The sequence below is a fragment of the Podarcis erhardii genome (genome assembly GCF_964252035.2).
Source record: "Podarcis erhardii genome assembly, chromosome: 12".
NCBI lineage: Eukaryota > Metazoa > Chordata > Lepidosauria > Squamata > Lacertidae > Podarcis > Podarcis erhardii.
Genome location: NC_138513.1, coordinates 51,866,070 through 51,881,763, shown reverse-complemented (window position 1 = coordinate 51,881,763; position 15,694 = coordinate 51,866,070). Strand labels below are relative to the sequence as shown.

Genomic DNA, 15,694 nt, shown 5'->3' with positions numbered 1-15,694 from the left:
CAGACGGTAGTATCCTGGCAGCAGTTTCCCCTACAAGCAGCCTAGCTACTCCATTCTGCATTAGCTGTAGCCTCTCCACCAAGCCCAAGGGTAGCTCTGCATACAGTGCGTTGCTCCTACAGAGACAACTGTGGTCAAGCTACCCTGATCCACGAAGTTTGCCTTACCAGCCGAAGTGGGTAAATGGCACTCCGAGCGACTGAGAACCCCTGTGCCCCCCTCCAGCGACAGAGCTAGATCCAGGAGTACTCCCTGACTACACCTCTGCTCCTTCAGTGCAACTCCCTGCAGAGAACTGACTGGTCTTCCAGTCCAGAATCTGCTCACACCTGGAGCTTTTGTCTTTCCATGATTCACTTGGTTTATCAGACTGGTCCAGGACCTGTACAACCACTTTGAATAAAATGTTACAGAGATCAGCATATTGATGGCACCTCACTGCAGATATCCTAATGATCACTCTCAGTGGCTTCATATAGATGTTCAGTAGCACTGGAGACAATCTAGTGCCCTGCACTATGGGGCTGAGAAACATTTGCCAAATGATATCCTCTGGAATCGTCCAGGGAGATACTATTGTTTGTTTGTTTTTTATAAAATTTTTATTACATTTTCAATTTACAGAAAAGGAAAAAAGAACAAACCAAAAAAGAGAAAAAAGAAAAATAATCCAACTTTCAAAATGCATTTTTACGTTACTAACTGGACTTCCCCACATCTCCCTCACCCTGCGTTCTTTACAATAAACATATCAGCAAATTATTACCTTATTTCGTATCTTGTTTATATCTTTCAAAATATTTTACTTCTAAATTTAAAGTACCTTTTATCAATGATTTATACCTTAAAATAATACATAAAATAACTTTAAATTTCAACTTTTTCTTGCTTATAACTTAATTTTCTGTTTTCCCAATCTAGTTGCAGGGAGATACTATTGGAGGTCCTGCAGAACAGTGCCCCTGATCCCCATCTCCCACAGATGGTCCAGGGGATTGTTGGTATCCAAAGATGATGAGAGACCGAGTAGGAGCATCAGGGTCACACTCCAGCGCCACTCTCCCAATGAAGGTCCTCCATCAGGGTGACCAAGGCTGTTTCAGTCCTGAATCCAGCTACAAATGCACACGGAGATACAGTTAAGTTAAACTGCTCACCTGCATAAGTGCATTGTTCCTTTAAAAATCAGGATATTCTTGCTGCATACTCTATGTAAATGAACACTTTATCAAGTTTTGATCTTTACCCTTTAATTCGTTTGCACCGAATATGCATGTAAATTGTGGGAAGGTAAAATCTCTTCATTCCATATTGATGGTTCTGCTGCTGTGCTCAGTGCCCTTGAATTTATTTTCAGGGAATTACAGGGTGAGTCCTTTAAAAAAGGCCCCGTGGATACAGATACACTCACCCTGTACAAGAGGAGGCCTTTCAGTGGGGAAGCAGAATGGAGCTAAAGAAAACCTTGAGCTTCTATTTGTAATGCATGATGGAAACGTTGAAAAGCAGGACTGATCGTGACTGGCACCATACATGAGAGTTCACGTGGAAAATCACAAACTAAACAACTCAGTGTGTAGGTTTACAAAAACTCATTTACAACAACGTACAGCGTTTCAACAACTTCTAATTCATTTAATCTTAAATAATGTATACAATGCCAAGATAATAATGACTTGAGCAACTCAGTATCTCAAAGCCAAGCAATCCAAATATTTCTGAAAAAGTCCATGAGGGAAACTATGTGTAGACTTGCGCTGCTGCAGTCTCAACAGAACTCCGACAATGAGATATTTGGATTTCAGTCTCTGTTTCATGAATCGTAAACCTACACACAGAGTTGTTTAGTTTGTGATTTCTCTCTCTGAATTCCTTGGGTGTGTTTTGGTTCAAGTGGAAAGGCAGTATACTGGAGGCATGCAAGGAAGCGGCAGTTTTGCACAGCCCATGCCATTTTTGTCTCAGGCCCTTATCAGCCACAGACTCTTTTGTCTTGCATCCTCCCACCATAATCTGTTCAGCAGAAGCAAAATAACGGTGATGCCTACAAAGGCTTTTTCAAAAGAAGTAAGAACTCTTTGACAGTGAGCAGGAACTGAATGGGGAGGGAAGGCTCTTAGCTGAACCATGTCAGTAGTGACGTGATTTAGATAATGGTTTGAAAAATACTAAAAGTCTATCTTCAAAGAACTGGCTGAGGAGTTCAAATCAATATGCTCCTTCTAGTCTTTAGTCTCCACTACGTAGAGTTTTCTGCCTACTTGGGTTCCACTTTCTTTAGCTACCCTGTTTTGGGGGCAGAATCCTTAGACACTCTCTTCCTCCCTGTGCCCTCCCCACAAACAAAACATGCAGGGCCCCCCTTGCCTCAAGTACAGCAAGGTTTTTTTTAGCCCCCTCTTTCATTTGTGCCTTCTTACCACAGCCCCATGTTTCCGTGGCTCTTTGCAACAGAAAAAGTGTTTACAAACTAATGAAGAAGAAAAAGCAAGGGATCGGGCTAAACCACATAAAGACAGCTGGGGAAGGCAGTGATTCTGAGAGCTTCTTAATGGACAAAAAGGAGAAAGACAAACATTCCCAGGACAATTGCAGACCCAGGCGAAAGAAAGGACATTTGTTGCACTTTGGCAAAGCAGCACAGGTAGAAAGGCATCACAAATTATGAGCTGCAGTTGAAGGGTCTGATTGTGTCATGTCCACCTGCCTGTTTTTCACTGCATGGCTCAGCTTCCTTCTCAAGGAAGGGCTTTGTTAAAGTATCCTGCAACAATGCCTCCTCTGCCACTTCAAACAGTCCTCTTTTCTCTGCCACTGGAAAGGAAAATGAGACCTCTTTAACATGTTAAATGGTGCTCCCACAAGCAACTCTGCAGAAATGACAACAAAACAATAGTTTGGCCAACAAAACTGTCTGTGTTTAGTGCAGAGAGGAGGAATTCTAATATTCCAACAGACACTGGGAATACAGAAGATATCCTGCACAGCTTTCTATGCCTCTCAACAAAATGCCAGCCCTGTATTTCCCTTGGCAAAAAATGGCAGCATCACCAGAATTCATCAGAATTTAGAAGCAGAAAATCAGATCTGGCTTACAACATAATCAATATACAAATTTAAAATAGCTAGGACCAATTCTTTCCAGTGGCGATGGGCACACAAACAATACCATGGTAATACAACAATACAAGAAATACGCAGAGAAATCCACACTGTGCTGGACAAACCTCTGCCTAAATCTTAACACAGCAGGAGTGAAAAGAGCTTCCCTGTAAGTGTGGATCCTATTCCTATGCATGTCTCCTGGGGCTCAGAGGGACTTACTCCAAAGTAGGTGTGCCTAGGATGCCAGCCTGTATATTATTACAAAGTGATCAGTTGTAGTTGGTTATTACATTAATATTCTACCTTTCCTCCAAGAAACACAGAACCTGCCTTTCAACTTTTATTTTCACAATAACCCTCTGTGGTAGGTTAGTTCAAAGGATGGTGACCGGTCCAAGGTCGGGGGGGGGGGCTTCATGGCCGAGTGGGGATTTGAAGCCTGGTCTCCCATCACATAGGCTGATATTCTCACCACTATACTGTACTGCCCCACATATACTTATTTAGTTAAGAAAACGTCCCACAGAGGAGGGAGGCTGCTGTATCCACAGCACTGATGCATTCTGTGACCAATCACAACCTTTGCTGGGGGCCAATAATTCTGCTGCTATCTCGCATGCAGCCATGGTTTATGGCTTCCTGCTCATGAGATGTCAGGGGCAGGGTAAGCCATGAGCGTAATGCTATGACAAACCATAGCTTAGCTCACAGCAGTGTAGAAGCAGCAGGATCAGAGGATTGTCTTTCCTGGAACAAGCACATGTGCTCATTTGTGCCAAGCTGTGGTTTGGCTTAGAATTGCATGCAAACTAGGACATTGTTTATAACAGTCCATTTCCAATGAAATGATTTAAAAGGGGTGTGTGTGTGTGGGTGTGTGTGTGTGTGTGTGTGTGTGTGTAGGAAAGAGTGAGTGAGAGAAATTAAATTTGCACATCCGAAGGAATAAGTGTCAATCACACAGATGTATTAAGGAATGTGGTAGCTTGATCTCTTGATCACAAAATCCTCAAACAATCCTTCTAGTTTCGTGGAACTTGATGGAACAGCTTGCTAATATAATCCTGGGACTGTGGAACGGGGGGAAAGGTCAACATACTGATCTGGGGGAAGTATATCTGAATTACTTCCTCTATGTCTCTCCATATAGATTGTTTTATGCTTTCTAGTTCCCCAAACAATAGGAGGTTTTAGAAGCAGACATTTACTGTTGGGGGGCTATATTGCAAGCAGATTGTTTAGATCCAAATTTTCTGTGTATGTATTTGACAGGTCAGCGTTCACACAGCTTTAGTGTTGTCAGTGACTGATATTCATTCCTCCACTTTTCGCCTCCCTCAGTGAGTGAGACTTGAAGGAATACAGCCACAAGTCTTTTGTGGTTTTTGTTGTCTCCCCCATTCACTCATTCAAAGCCCCCACTGCCCTTTCCATGTTCTGTGAATGCATTCAGGTATCTCTGCATCTTTAAAAAAACAAAATTTCGCCCAGGAAGTGGGCAAGAGAAATGCTACCAGTCTTAGTTATAACATTTCACAATGGACAAAATGGAGACTGCTGCTTTTGGGGGATAGGCTGGGTGGGCTATCCATTTCAATGTGGGTTTAAAAAACATTTAGAGTGATAGATAGATACGATAGAGAGATCTATCTGTATTTCAAACACTCTTAGGACATGGAGTCAGGTTCAGATGTGTGCCAAATGCAGGTGTCTTTGACCTGCTCTGGAGGAGGGTAGGACTCGAACCTGTGGCTTCAAGCTGCAAGAAAGGAGATTCCAACTAAACATTTGGAAAAACTATCTGACAGTAAGAGCTGCTTGGCAGTGGAACAGACTCCCACGAGTGGTGGCAGACTCTCTTTCCTTGGAGGTTTAAAAGCAGAGGTTGGATAGCCATTTGTCATGAATGCTTTAGCTGAGATTCCTGCATTGCAGGGGGTTGGACTGGATGACCCTCGGGGTCCCCTCCAACTCGACAATTCTATGATGCTTGCCATGCTTCTTTCCTTTCTTTTTCCTTTAAAAAAAACCAACAGGCATGGGTTGGGGCATAAATTGGTCCATACAGTTTTCCTTAATGAAAATCCTCTCAAAGCTATTTGCCTATCACTTTTTTTAAAAGAATAATTTTTTATTAACCGACCAATCACATCAAATCAAACCAAATTACATAAATTCCAAATTACACAGACGAATTTTAAATTTTTGTTGGTGGTACCCATATCTCAAGTTCCGAAGGGGATCCAATCAACTTCTTGCTTCTTACTGCTGTTTTAATGTCCACAAATCTAACCTTATGATGTTCACAGTACTATCCAGTCCTTTCTTATTGTTTTTCCACATCTCTTGTTGTTATTTTCATATATTTTTCCTTTCTCTTTGTGACCTCTGATAGTCTCCACAAGCTGGTTAGAACATTTTGTAATCCTGCGTGGATATTATTTTTTTTATCCAGTAGCCATATCCAGACGTTTTCCATATAACATCACTTCCATACATCAAAACAGTCTTAGCGTCATTAATCTTCACCAATCTACCTCCTTTCTCAAAACCTCTGAGGAGATTCACCAGGAATGCAGTCTGAAAACAAGTCCGTTCTTCCTCCCGGCTATAAATCCTTTGGCAAGATGGCGACTCTGAATTAATTGCTGCGCCATTCCAAAAGCTCTTATTGCTTCTCGATCTCCATAAAGCATACTTTTGGTTAAAGTTTACATCCACACAGACCTTAATCATCCTGCTTGGGTCAGTTCAACCGACGATTGTAATAAACAAGACAAGCTTGAGCTCTTGGTACAGCAAACTAAATATGACATAATAGGCATCACTGAAACCTGGTGGGATAAGTCCCACAACTGGAATGTAATAATGGAGGGTTACAATCTATTTCAGAGAAACAGACCAGACAAGAAGGAGGAGGAGAGGTGTTATATGTCAGGGATGTGTATACCTGTGAAGAGATCCAAGATTTAGAACCTCAAAGCCAAAGTGAGAGCATTTGGGTCAAAATTAAGGGAGAGATGAATAAGAGGGACCTCATTGTGGGAGTTTACTATAGATCCCCAAGCCAAACGGAGGACATAGATGATGCCTTCCTGGAACAGATGGCCAAGCATGCAAAAGGAAGGGAGATAGTAGTAATGGGGGACTTCAATTAGCCAGATATTTGTTGGATGTCAAACTCAGCCAAGAGCATAAGGTCAAACAGATTCCTCACTGGCCTTGCAGACAACTTCGTTGTCCAGAAAGTGGGAGAAGCAACAAGAGGAACAGCCATTTTAGATCTGGTCCTAACCAATGTTGATGACCTGGTTAGTGGGGTAGAAGTGGAAGGATCATTAGGCACGAGTGATCATGCTCTTCTGAAGTTTACTATACAGCGGAAAGGAGCAGCCAAGCATACTAGGACTCAATTTCTTGACTTTAAGAAAGCCGACTTCATAAAACTTAGGGAAGTGCTGGGTGAGATCCCATGGACAGTAATATTAAAAGGAAAGGGAGTTCATGATGGCTGGGAGTTTGTTAAGAGGGAGATAGTAAAAGCACAACTTCAGGCAATACCAATGAGACGGAAACATGGAAGGTGCCTAAAGAAGCCAGGGTGGCTATTTAAAGAACTTTTAACTGAGTTAAGATTAAAAAAGGATGTGTACAAAAAATGGAAAAGGGGGGAAACCACCAAAGAGGAATTCAAACAAATAGCCAGCACGTGTAGACACAAAGTCAGAAAAGCTAAAGCACAGAATGAACTCAGGCTTGCTAGAGAGGTTAAAAGCAACAAAAAAGGCTTTTATGGGTATGTTCGTAGCAAAAGGAAGAACAAAGAGACAGTGGGGTCACTCAGAGGAGAAGATGGTGAAATGCAAACAGGGGACACAGAAAGGGCTGAACTCCTCAATGCCTTCTTTGCCTCAGTCTTCTCTGATAAAGAAAACAATGCCCGACCTGAAGAATTTGGAGCAAATGATTCAGCAGAGGAAACACAGCCCAGAATAACTAAGGAGATAGTACAAGAATACTTGGCTAGTTTAGATGTATTCAAGTCTCTAGGGCCAGATGAACTGCATCCAAGAGTATTAAAAGAACTGGCAGATGTGATCTCAGAACCACTGGCAGTCATCTTTGAGAATTCCTGAAGAACAGGCGAAGTCCCGGCAGACTGGAGGAGAGCAAATGTTGTCCCTATTTTCAAAAAGGGAAAAAGAGAGGACCCAAATAATTACCGCCCAGTCAGTCTGACATCAATACCAGGGAAGATTCTGGAGCAGATCATTAAGCAAACAGTCTGTGAGCACCTAGAAAGGAATGCTGTGATCACCAATAGTCAGCATGGATTTCTGAAAAATAAGTCATGTCAGACTAACCTGATCTCGTTTTTTGACAGAATTACAAGCCTGGTAGATGAAGGGAACGCAGTGGATGTAGCCTACCTTGATTTCAGCAAGGCATTTGACAAGGTGCCCCATGATATTCTTGTAAAGAAGCTGGTAAAATGCGGTCTTGACTATGCTACCACTCAGTGGATTTGTAACTGGCTGACTAACCGAACCCAAAGGGTGCTCATCAATGGTTCCTCTTCATCCTGGAGAAGAGTGACTAGTGGGGTGCCACAGGGTTCTGTCTTGGGCCTGGTCTTATTCAACATCTTTATCAACGACTTGGATGATGGACTCAAGGGCATCCTGATCAAATTTGCAGATGACACCAAACTGGGAGGGGTGGCTAACACCCCAGAGGACAGGATCACACTTCAAAACGACCTTGACAGATTAGAGAACTGGGCCAAAACAAACAAGATGAATTTTAATAGGGAGAAATGTAAAGTATTGCACTTGGGCAAAAAAATGAGAGGCACAAATACAAGATGGGTGACACCTGGCTTGAGAGCAGTACATGTGAAAAGGATCTAGGAGTCTTGGTTGACCAGAAATTTGACATGAGCCAACAGTGTGACGCGGCAGCTAAAAAAGCCAATGCAATTCTGGGCTGCATCAATAGGAGTATAGCATCTAGATCAAGGGAAGTAATAGTGCCACTGTATTCTGCTCTGGTCAGACCTCACCTGGAGTACTGTGTCCAGTTCTGGGCACCACAGTTCAAGAAGGACACTGACAAACTGGAACGGGTCCAGAGGAGGGCAACCAAAATGGTCAAAGGCCTGGAAATGATGCCTTATGAAGAACGGCTAAGGGAGCTGGGCATGTTTAGCCTGGAGAAGAGGAGGTTAAGGGGTGATATGATAGCCATGTTCAAATATATAAAAGGATGTCACATAGAGGAGGGAGAAAGGTTGTTTTCTGCTGCTCCAGAGAAGCGGACACGAAGCAATGGTTCCAAACTACAAGAAAAAAGATTCCACCTAAACATTAGGAAGAACTTCCTGACAGTAAGAGCTGTTCGACAGTGGAATTTGCTGCCAAGGAGTGTGGTGGAGTCTCCTTCTTTGGAGGTCTTTAAGCAGAGGCTTGACAACCATATGTCAGGAGTGCTCTGATGGTGTTTCCTGCTTGGCAGGGGGTTGGACTTGATGGCCCTTGTGGTCTCTTCCAACTCTATGATTCTATGATTCTAATGAGGAGGGGTTCTTGTAAATCACATAGAAGGAAAGTAAAAAAGGTTTTCCCCCCCCATTCAGTCCCGTTGTCAACATACCCAGCCTTTGGTGTATCTTCATCGTAAAATATTCCTGTTTCTCCAACCCGTCATCTTCTTTCGCAGAGGTCACTTAGCAGACTTCACTCCCCTTCTTCACTTGAAATATGTGCATTTGCTTCTTTTGTAATTAATTATTCCAAATTGCTGCAGCTAGTGACAGCGTCCAGGAGAGCCGAGGTCCACATGGGGGCATTCTGCCTAGGGCCCTCACCCCCTTCTTTCGAATTAGGGGGTGATTTATGGGCACAGCAGGCAAGGGCAGTGTTCCCCATTTCCTTGGGGCAACAAGGGAGGCTGCCTACTCCCATAACAGCCTCTTAATTACCCCGTGTGGGTCGGAGAGATGGTATTGTTGGCCATCTTCCAATGCGCCCCCTAGTGGCCCCCCGCTATTTGCCTATCACTGAACCTTCCTCCCCAAGCACCACAGCTGAAAATACCTCCAAGAGCCCCTTTCAGCTGCTCAAAAAAAAAAAAAAAAGATGATGTGGAAAAAAACAAGAGATACAGTCAACAACTTCCAACAACTCATCCACTTGGGTTTTCTCAGTGCTATTTTTCTAGAAAAAGAGGTGCTGCAACTCACCATGGACGCCTCCCTTCTTCCCTTGGAATGGCAATAGCGCCCACCTGAGAGGGGCCAGAACTGAGTTCCTGTGAGTTCAGGCTTTAGAAAGCCCTGGGATCTCTGTAAATATATTAAATTTGCTGGTGGCAGGGAAGGCCTATGGCAAGGATTGCTGTCTCCCTCTCCAGTTTCTCCAAAGGTTTCATTAAACCTCTGGAAGTGTCTTTCAAAATGGCAGCTTATGGAGACAGCTCAGTATCTTTGCAGCCACATAATCTTTCATGCACAATATAAAGCTAAGTCATAAATAAACTGAGTTGCTTTGTGTTTGTGTGTGTGGCTGGGTAGAGTGAGTCATACAAACCTACTTAGAATACTGGATGAATGTAGCAAAAGTCTATGAACTATGAGGAATACTCTTGTCACGGCCGAGGGAGAAAGGAGACAGGAGACAGGAGGTGGCAAGAAAGGGTGCGGAGTGTTCCTTGCCAGCTGCATGCTAGAATGGCATTTCCCCCAGACTCCCACAGGCATGAACACTGAGCACTGCTAAGCAACCAGAGATGCCCTTCAAGCCCAAAGAAAGGAAAGCCAGTCTTGTGGGTGCTATAAGGGATGACGGATTGGACTTGTGGAAATGCCCTTCTCTCTCTCTCTCTCTCTCTCTCTCTCTCTCTCTCTCTCTCTCTCTCTCTCTTACCAGGGGCATAGGACCCACCCCCCCCCAGTCCCCGCCATGCTACACCACTCTATATTACTGCTGGGTTCCCGCACAGTAGGGCCTGACACAGTGGGGCCTGGGAGTGCATCCTTGGTTCTTGCACAGCTCCCACAAGGTGTAGAACAGGGTGGGGGGAACTGGATCTTATCTCTCCCACTCTGCACAGGCAAACCCACCTGTCATCCACCTGGCAGCATGATGAAGCTTGTGAACTGCCCTGAGATCTTGTGGTGGAGGGGGTTATGTAAAACAAACAAACAAAAGCAAGCCAGCAAGCAAGCTGCCTGGCAGTGAGCAAGACACTTTGAAGATATGCTTTGAGGCACACCTTTAAAGAGACTTGCTGTAGCCCCCAATCAGTCTTGGGAGTCTCTGCAGAAAAGGAGACCCCCCTAAACAGAAAGGGGTTTGGATTCCAAGCGCTTCCTCCAGCACTTTGCATCCAAGTTGCTTGGCTGTGGTGGTGCAACTAAGGCCAGCTGATTGTTGGCCACAGAGCCATCACTGGCCATCAGCTGGTCAGCAGTGCTTGCAAGTCAACACTTCAAAGCACCTCTAGCAAATGCACACAGGCACCCGTAAAGTGTATCTTACAAGGCCCAGGACTATATTGTGAAGCGAGGGAGTTCCATTCATGGCAATTGCAGACTCTCAGCCTCCAGGTCTTGGCACGGAATGATGACTTCATTGCACCGGTGACCCAACCACAATACATTTCCTAATCTAATTCAGAGGCTGGATGGTGCTATGTCTAGTTAGATACAGAACTGCAAAGGGCTCTTCCCTGCCAGTGTCCAAACCCTGATATTTACTGTGGATACAAGTCTGCTGTTACAGCTAGTTGCTTGCAACTCTTTGACTGTGCCACTCCTGATCTCCGCCCATTAACTTTGTGCTGCGAACTGCCCTGTGATCTTTGGATGAAGGGCCGTATACAAATTTATTAAATTATAGTAATTAATAAATAAGCACATGAACAGCAGAATCCCTAAGACTCAGATGCTCCAATGCCAGCCTCCAGCCCTGGGCACCTGGATGTTTCACTCACCTGCCTTTTAGTTGTTTGACTGCATAACACTATAATCCCAACAGAGCAGTCGCTTCAAGTTAATGAAGGGTCTGCAATAAATTGATAGAACAAAGCAGCCACGATTTTTTAAAAATACCATTTAATCATAATCTGGGCCTTATAACTTTATAGGCTTAACCCTCTGATTAAAACCTACAGCCATAAGCAAACCAAGAAACAAAAGCTCTTAAAAACGGATCCTTACCTATTACTTTTCCTAGGAAAAGTGACTTCAGTGAGTGGAACTGGAGGCTTGATGCTGCTGGCAGGGCGTAGGTGACGGCAGGGTAGAGGTCCAGCTGGAGAAAGACAAAAGCAAAGAAGCCAGGCTTTGAGAAGGCTGCCACCCAGCCAGGTCTTCCTGGAGGAGGTTACCCTCACTAAGCCGACACTTCTGCTTGGGGCTGCTGGCTTCACCCTGATAAGCAGGAAATTCCAGCAGCAGCAGCTGCCGTGAGAGCCAGGGTCAAGCCTCAGTGGGGAAGAGAAATAGCCAAAACATGGTGCTGCTATCAGTCTCCCATCCACTCCCGTTCACAGGCTCACGTCTTTTGGTTTGCTGAACTGTCTGCTTTAGAAATGAAGGACATTTATCCTTTTATGTTTATCTATCAGATTTCTGTTCAGGGTTGAACACATTGTAAAGTGAGACAATTCATATTTCATGTAATAAAATCAAATAGCAAAGCACCAAACTCTGTTATTGTTGAAAAACCAGATTTTAGATTTTGAGTTTCAATTCAAATTACACACCCAATTCTAACTTTTGTCTACAAACAAAACCAGAACTCCAAACACATTTTGAGATCATTTGCTCATGTCAGAATCTGACATACTTGAATACATGAAATCTGCTGAATTCTGAATTATGATTGCTTTCATCATTAATTTCTTAATTAATTAACAGTACAACAATTGAAAATAATAGAGCAGATGGAATACATCTATTAATAGCCAAGGTCTGGCACAGTGTTGTAACTCAAACCTAGTGCTATGAGTTTGGGGGCAGGAATGTTGGACCCCTCTAACCCCTGGGATCCAGCAATGGTTAAAAGATGGGAGGGGCATAAATAATAAAATTGTTGTTGTTGTTGTTGTTAGCTTCCAGGTGAGGTGATGGAGGATTAAAGGGCTCAGTGACATTCGTCAAATGGGTGGTGCCCCCTCCCTCCACAGAAAAGCCAGCTGAGAGCAGCGATGGGGCAGTGAGGTGACTTAGAAGTAAAGAAGCAAGTTGGAGAGAGCCAGAGCAATGTTTGAGAGCAACGTTTAATTTCTGTTTGAATCCAAGGCTGCGGCTATGGAAGAAAAAATACCCTGTGGGGGGTTAATGCTGTGAACCCCTCCATCACAGTTTCAGGTGTAAATAAGGCATATATTACAAAGACCCCACCAGAGTCTCTGCTGGGCCTCATTTCCAAAAGGACACAAACTCTGAGCACGCCTGGGACCTCTGGAACCTAATGCCATGTGGATCTTGGTGTGGCAACAATCTCCTTCTTTTGGGAGAAAGCTACATTTGGGCGTTCAGAGAAAGAGAGTAAATTTCAACGCCCCCCTGTGTTGATGTGTGTTAGGAGGGCTTCCGCAATTCCTTAACTAATTTTCCTGAGTGATGCTGACAGAAAAGGAGCTGCATTTTCACCCTCCCTTTCAAAGCTGACATAGAAATCTACACCATCTTTTCTGCTCAGCATTGCAATGTTCAGGACAACCCTGGGCTAGACACCTGCCAGGTGAGGAGAAAAGACTGGTGTCCCCGTCTAAACAGAAAAGCCAGATGGATACAAACAGGGAAGTGGAAAGGGAATAAGCAAGCAGGCAAAGAGAGCAAGGGAGAAAGGAGCAGAGCAGAACTGAGCCCAGATTTCCTAAGAGGAACTAGAATATTAATGTCTCTGAGGCTGGTTTAAAATGGCTAACCATCTGAGGTCATAACCAAAAGAAAAAGGTTGTGCTTCCTTTTCTTTCTTTAGAAAACATGAGGCTTAGGGAGCAAATGCGGACATCAGCCTGGTCACATGAAATCTCCCAGTTCAAGGGTGAAAAACCGGCAGCTGTGCCAGAGTGAAACCCGTGGTGTCCGATACCAAAACAAAAGAGGGAAACTGATGAGCACTGGGCATCTTGTGCGTCAGTCTTGTCAGAATTCCTGCAGCTGAGCAATATTATTGGGGGAAATAGCAATAGGTGTGAATATTTTCAGGCTGAATAAGAAGCAGGAGGAAATCAGAAGAATGACAACTTCAAAGTTGTTGAGATTATTACTATTCGTATCCCATGGTGTAGGGCAACCTATAGTAAGAGATGCTGCTGGTCAGGGATGTGTTCTTATAAATGGGAAAATATCTACTAGATTTAAAAGAATTCGTACTTCATAGCACCAGCCAGCGGGAGATATAGATATATACAGTAACAGGAAGAAGAAAGTGCCCCCTCTTTGAATTATGTGGTTTTACATATGAAGACATAAGAACAATCATCTGTTCCTTAGCAGGTCTTAAAATTAGGTAACACAACCTCAGATGAACAACAACACACAACATATTACACTGTCTCATGATTTATTTAGCAGAAATAAAGCCAAAATGGAGAAATTGTGTGTGAAAAACTAAGTACACTTTTACTGCTTCCATAGGAATTAAGAGGCTAAGTAGCAGGCAGGGGCTGCTAATCAAATGCCCTTGCTTAATTGATCATCAGCAAGTGTGCCCACCTCTATAAGAGCCAAAGCTTTGGCAGTTTGCTGGTCTGGAGCATTCAGATGTGTTTTAACACAATGCCAAAGAAGAAAGACAACACAGGGTTCTTAGAGAAGCAAGTGCTGCTGCCCATGAAACTGGGAAGGGGTTCTAAGGCCATCTCCAACCAATTTTATGTCCATCATTCAGTGAGAAAGATTCACTGGGGAACAATTTTTTTACTTTTCGAATGCTGTCTAGATTTCTACAACTGATTTAGGGTATTTTTGCACTGCTGAATTAGGAAATGGCATCCGTTTCTCTCCATCAGGTCAGGTTTACTGTAAACTGAATGGTGGGCATTGATAAATTGTACACGTAAATTGCATGTTGCTTCACCATTTTTCAAACTTCAGGGCTTGAACTTCCATTTCATGGAACTCCTGGAATGCTCAGCGGCAGGGAGGTCTCTATTCAGAGTCCAACAGTAGTCAGCCATCATGACTGCATCCCAGCGACCCTGATACCTGGTCTCCATCTCTTTCATGTCCTGATGGAATCTCTCCCCCTGCTCGTCACTCATTGAACCCAGGTTCTCAGGAAACCGGTCCATATGTGAAAATAGGTAGTGCATCTTGACGCTCATGTTGCAGCCCAGGTTTCTGAAAGCAGTCAGCATGTTGTTGACAAGTTCTGCGTAGTTTCTGGCCTTATTGTTGCCAAGAAAGTTCTTCACTACCAGAACAAATGCCTTCCACACTTCCAGTTCCACTTCGTTCATTGCGTTTACGAACTCTGGATCTCTGATGAGCTGACGGATCTGAGGACCGTCAAAGATGCCAGCTTTCAACTTCTCCATGGTCAATCCTGGAAAAGCCTGGCACAAGTAAGTGAAGCAGTCACCATCCTTGTCCAGAGCCTTGGTGAACTGCTTGATTAAGCCGAGCTTGATGTGCAGCGGTGGGAAGAGTATTCTGTCTCTGTCCACCAGAGGGTCGTTGATGACGTTCCTTTCTTTGCAAGGCACCAATTCATCCCACACAGGCCAGTCCTTCTTCGTGTAATGCTGAGCACGGTCCCTACTATCCCACACGCACAGAAAACATGGGTACTTGGTGAAGCCAGACTGTTGTCCCAACAAAAAGTTCACCATCTTCAGGTCAACACAAATAAACCACTTATGCTGATCATAACCAATTTTCTCCAGCACATACTTCACCGCTTCATAGTTCTCCTTCAGTGTACTCGAGGAAGCCAGGGGTATACAGGCAAACTGGTTGCTGTTGTGTAGCAGAACACATTTCAGTGATCGCTTGCTGCCGTCAATGAACAGTCTCCAATCTTTGGGTTCGTACTGTGGCACTCCAAGCTTGAGCAGAAGCTGCGCAATATCTGCACAGTACACCAAGTCCTTCTCTTCCGAGAAAAAACGGAGGTACTCTTGATGCCTGTTGCGGATGAAGCTGATGTGAGCACTGTCAGAGAGGAGGTTTTTCCTTCAAATTAGTCATAAGTTGGCACATGCGCGGGTGGAGTTTCCTATACACTTCAGGGGGCTGTTGCCCCATTAACTTAGTTTTGATCCCCAACTTTATGCTTTGCCGCACCAATTTATGGAAGATTTCGAGGTTTTATGACTTCAAACTGATCCCTTTTCGACATAATCACCCAGAACTATCGGACCTGAATACTTCTTGTCATTAAAATAATCATTTCCAATCAAAACAATTATTCAACATGGCATTTTACCCCCACCAACTTCTTCTAAAATGCTCCACACAAGCGTACATGTGAACAAAAACGTAAAAAAATGACATGTGGCCATAGCTCAAAAACTTGACCTGATTTAGCAAAACCAATGTGATTTTTGGATTCAGCGCATCAGATTTGTCCTA

General features: G+C 43.9%; 1 protein-coding gene across 1 annotated transcript in view; it reads right to left on the bottom strand.

Moving 5' to 3' along the window:
- CNTNAP2 (contactin associated protein 2) overlaps positions 1 to 15,694 on the bottom strand; it is a 1,010,375-nt gene that overhangs the window by 35,527 nt on the left and 959,154 nt on the right. The window contains exon 21 of the mRNA XM_081881791.1: positions 11,324 to 11,417. Within this exon, the coding sequence (XP_081737917.1) occupies positions 11,324 to 11,417 (94 nt within the window). The remainder of the gene's footprint in view (positions 1 to 11,323; positions 11,418 to 15,694) is intronic.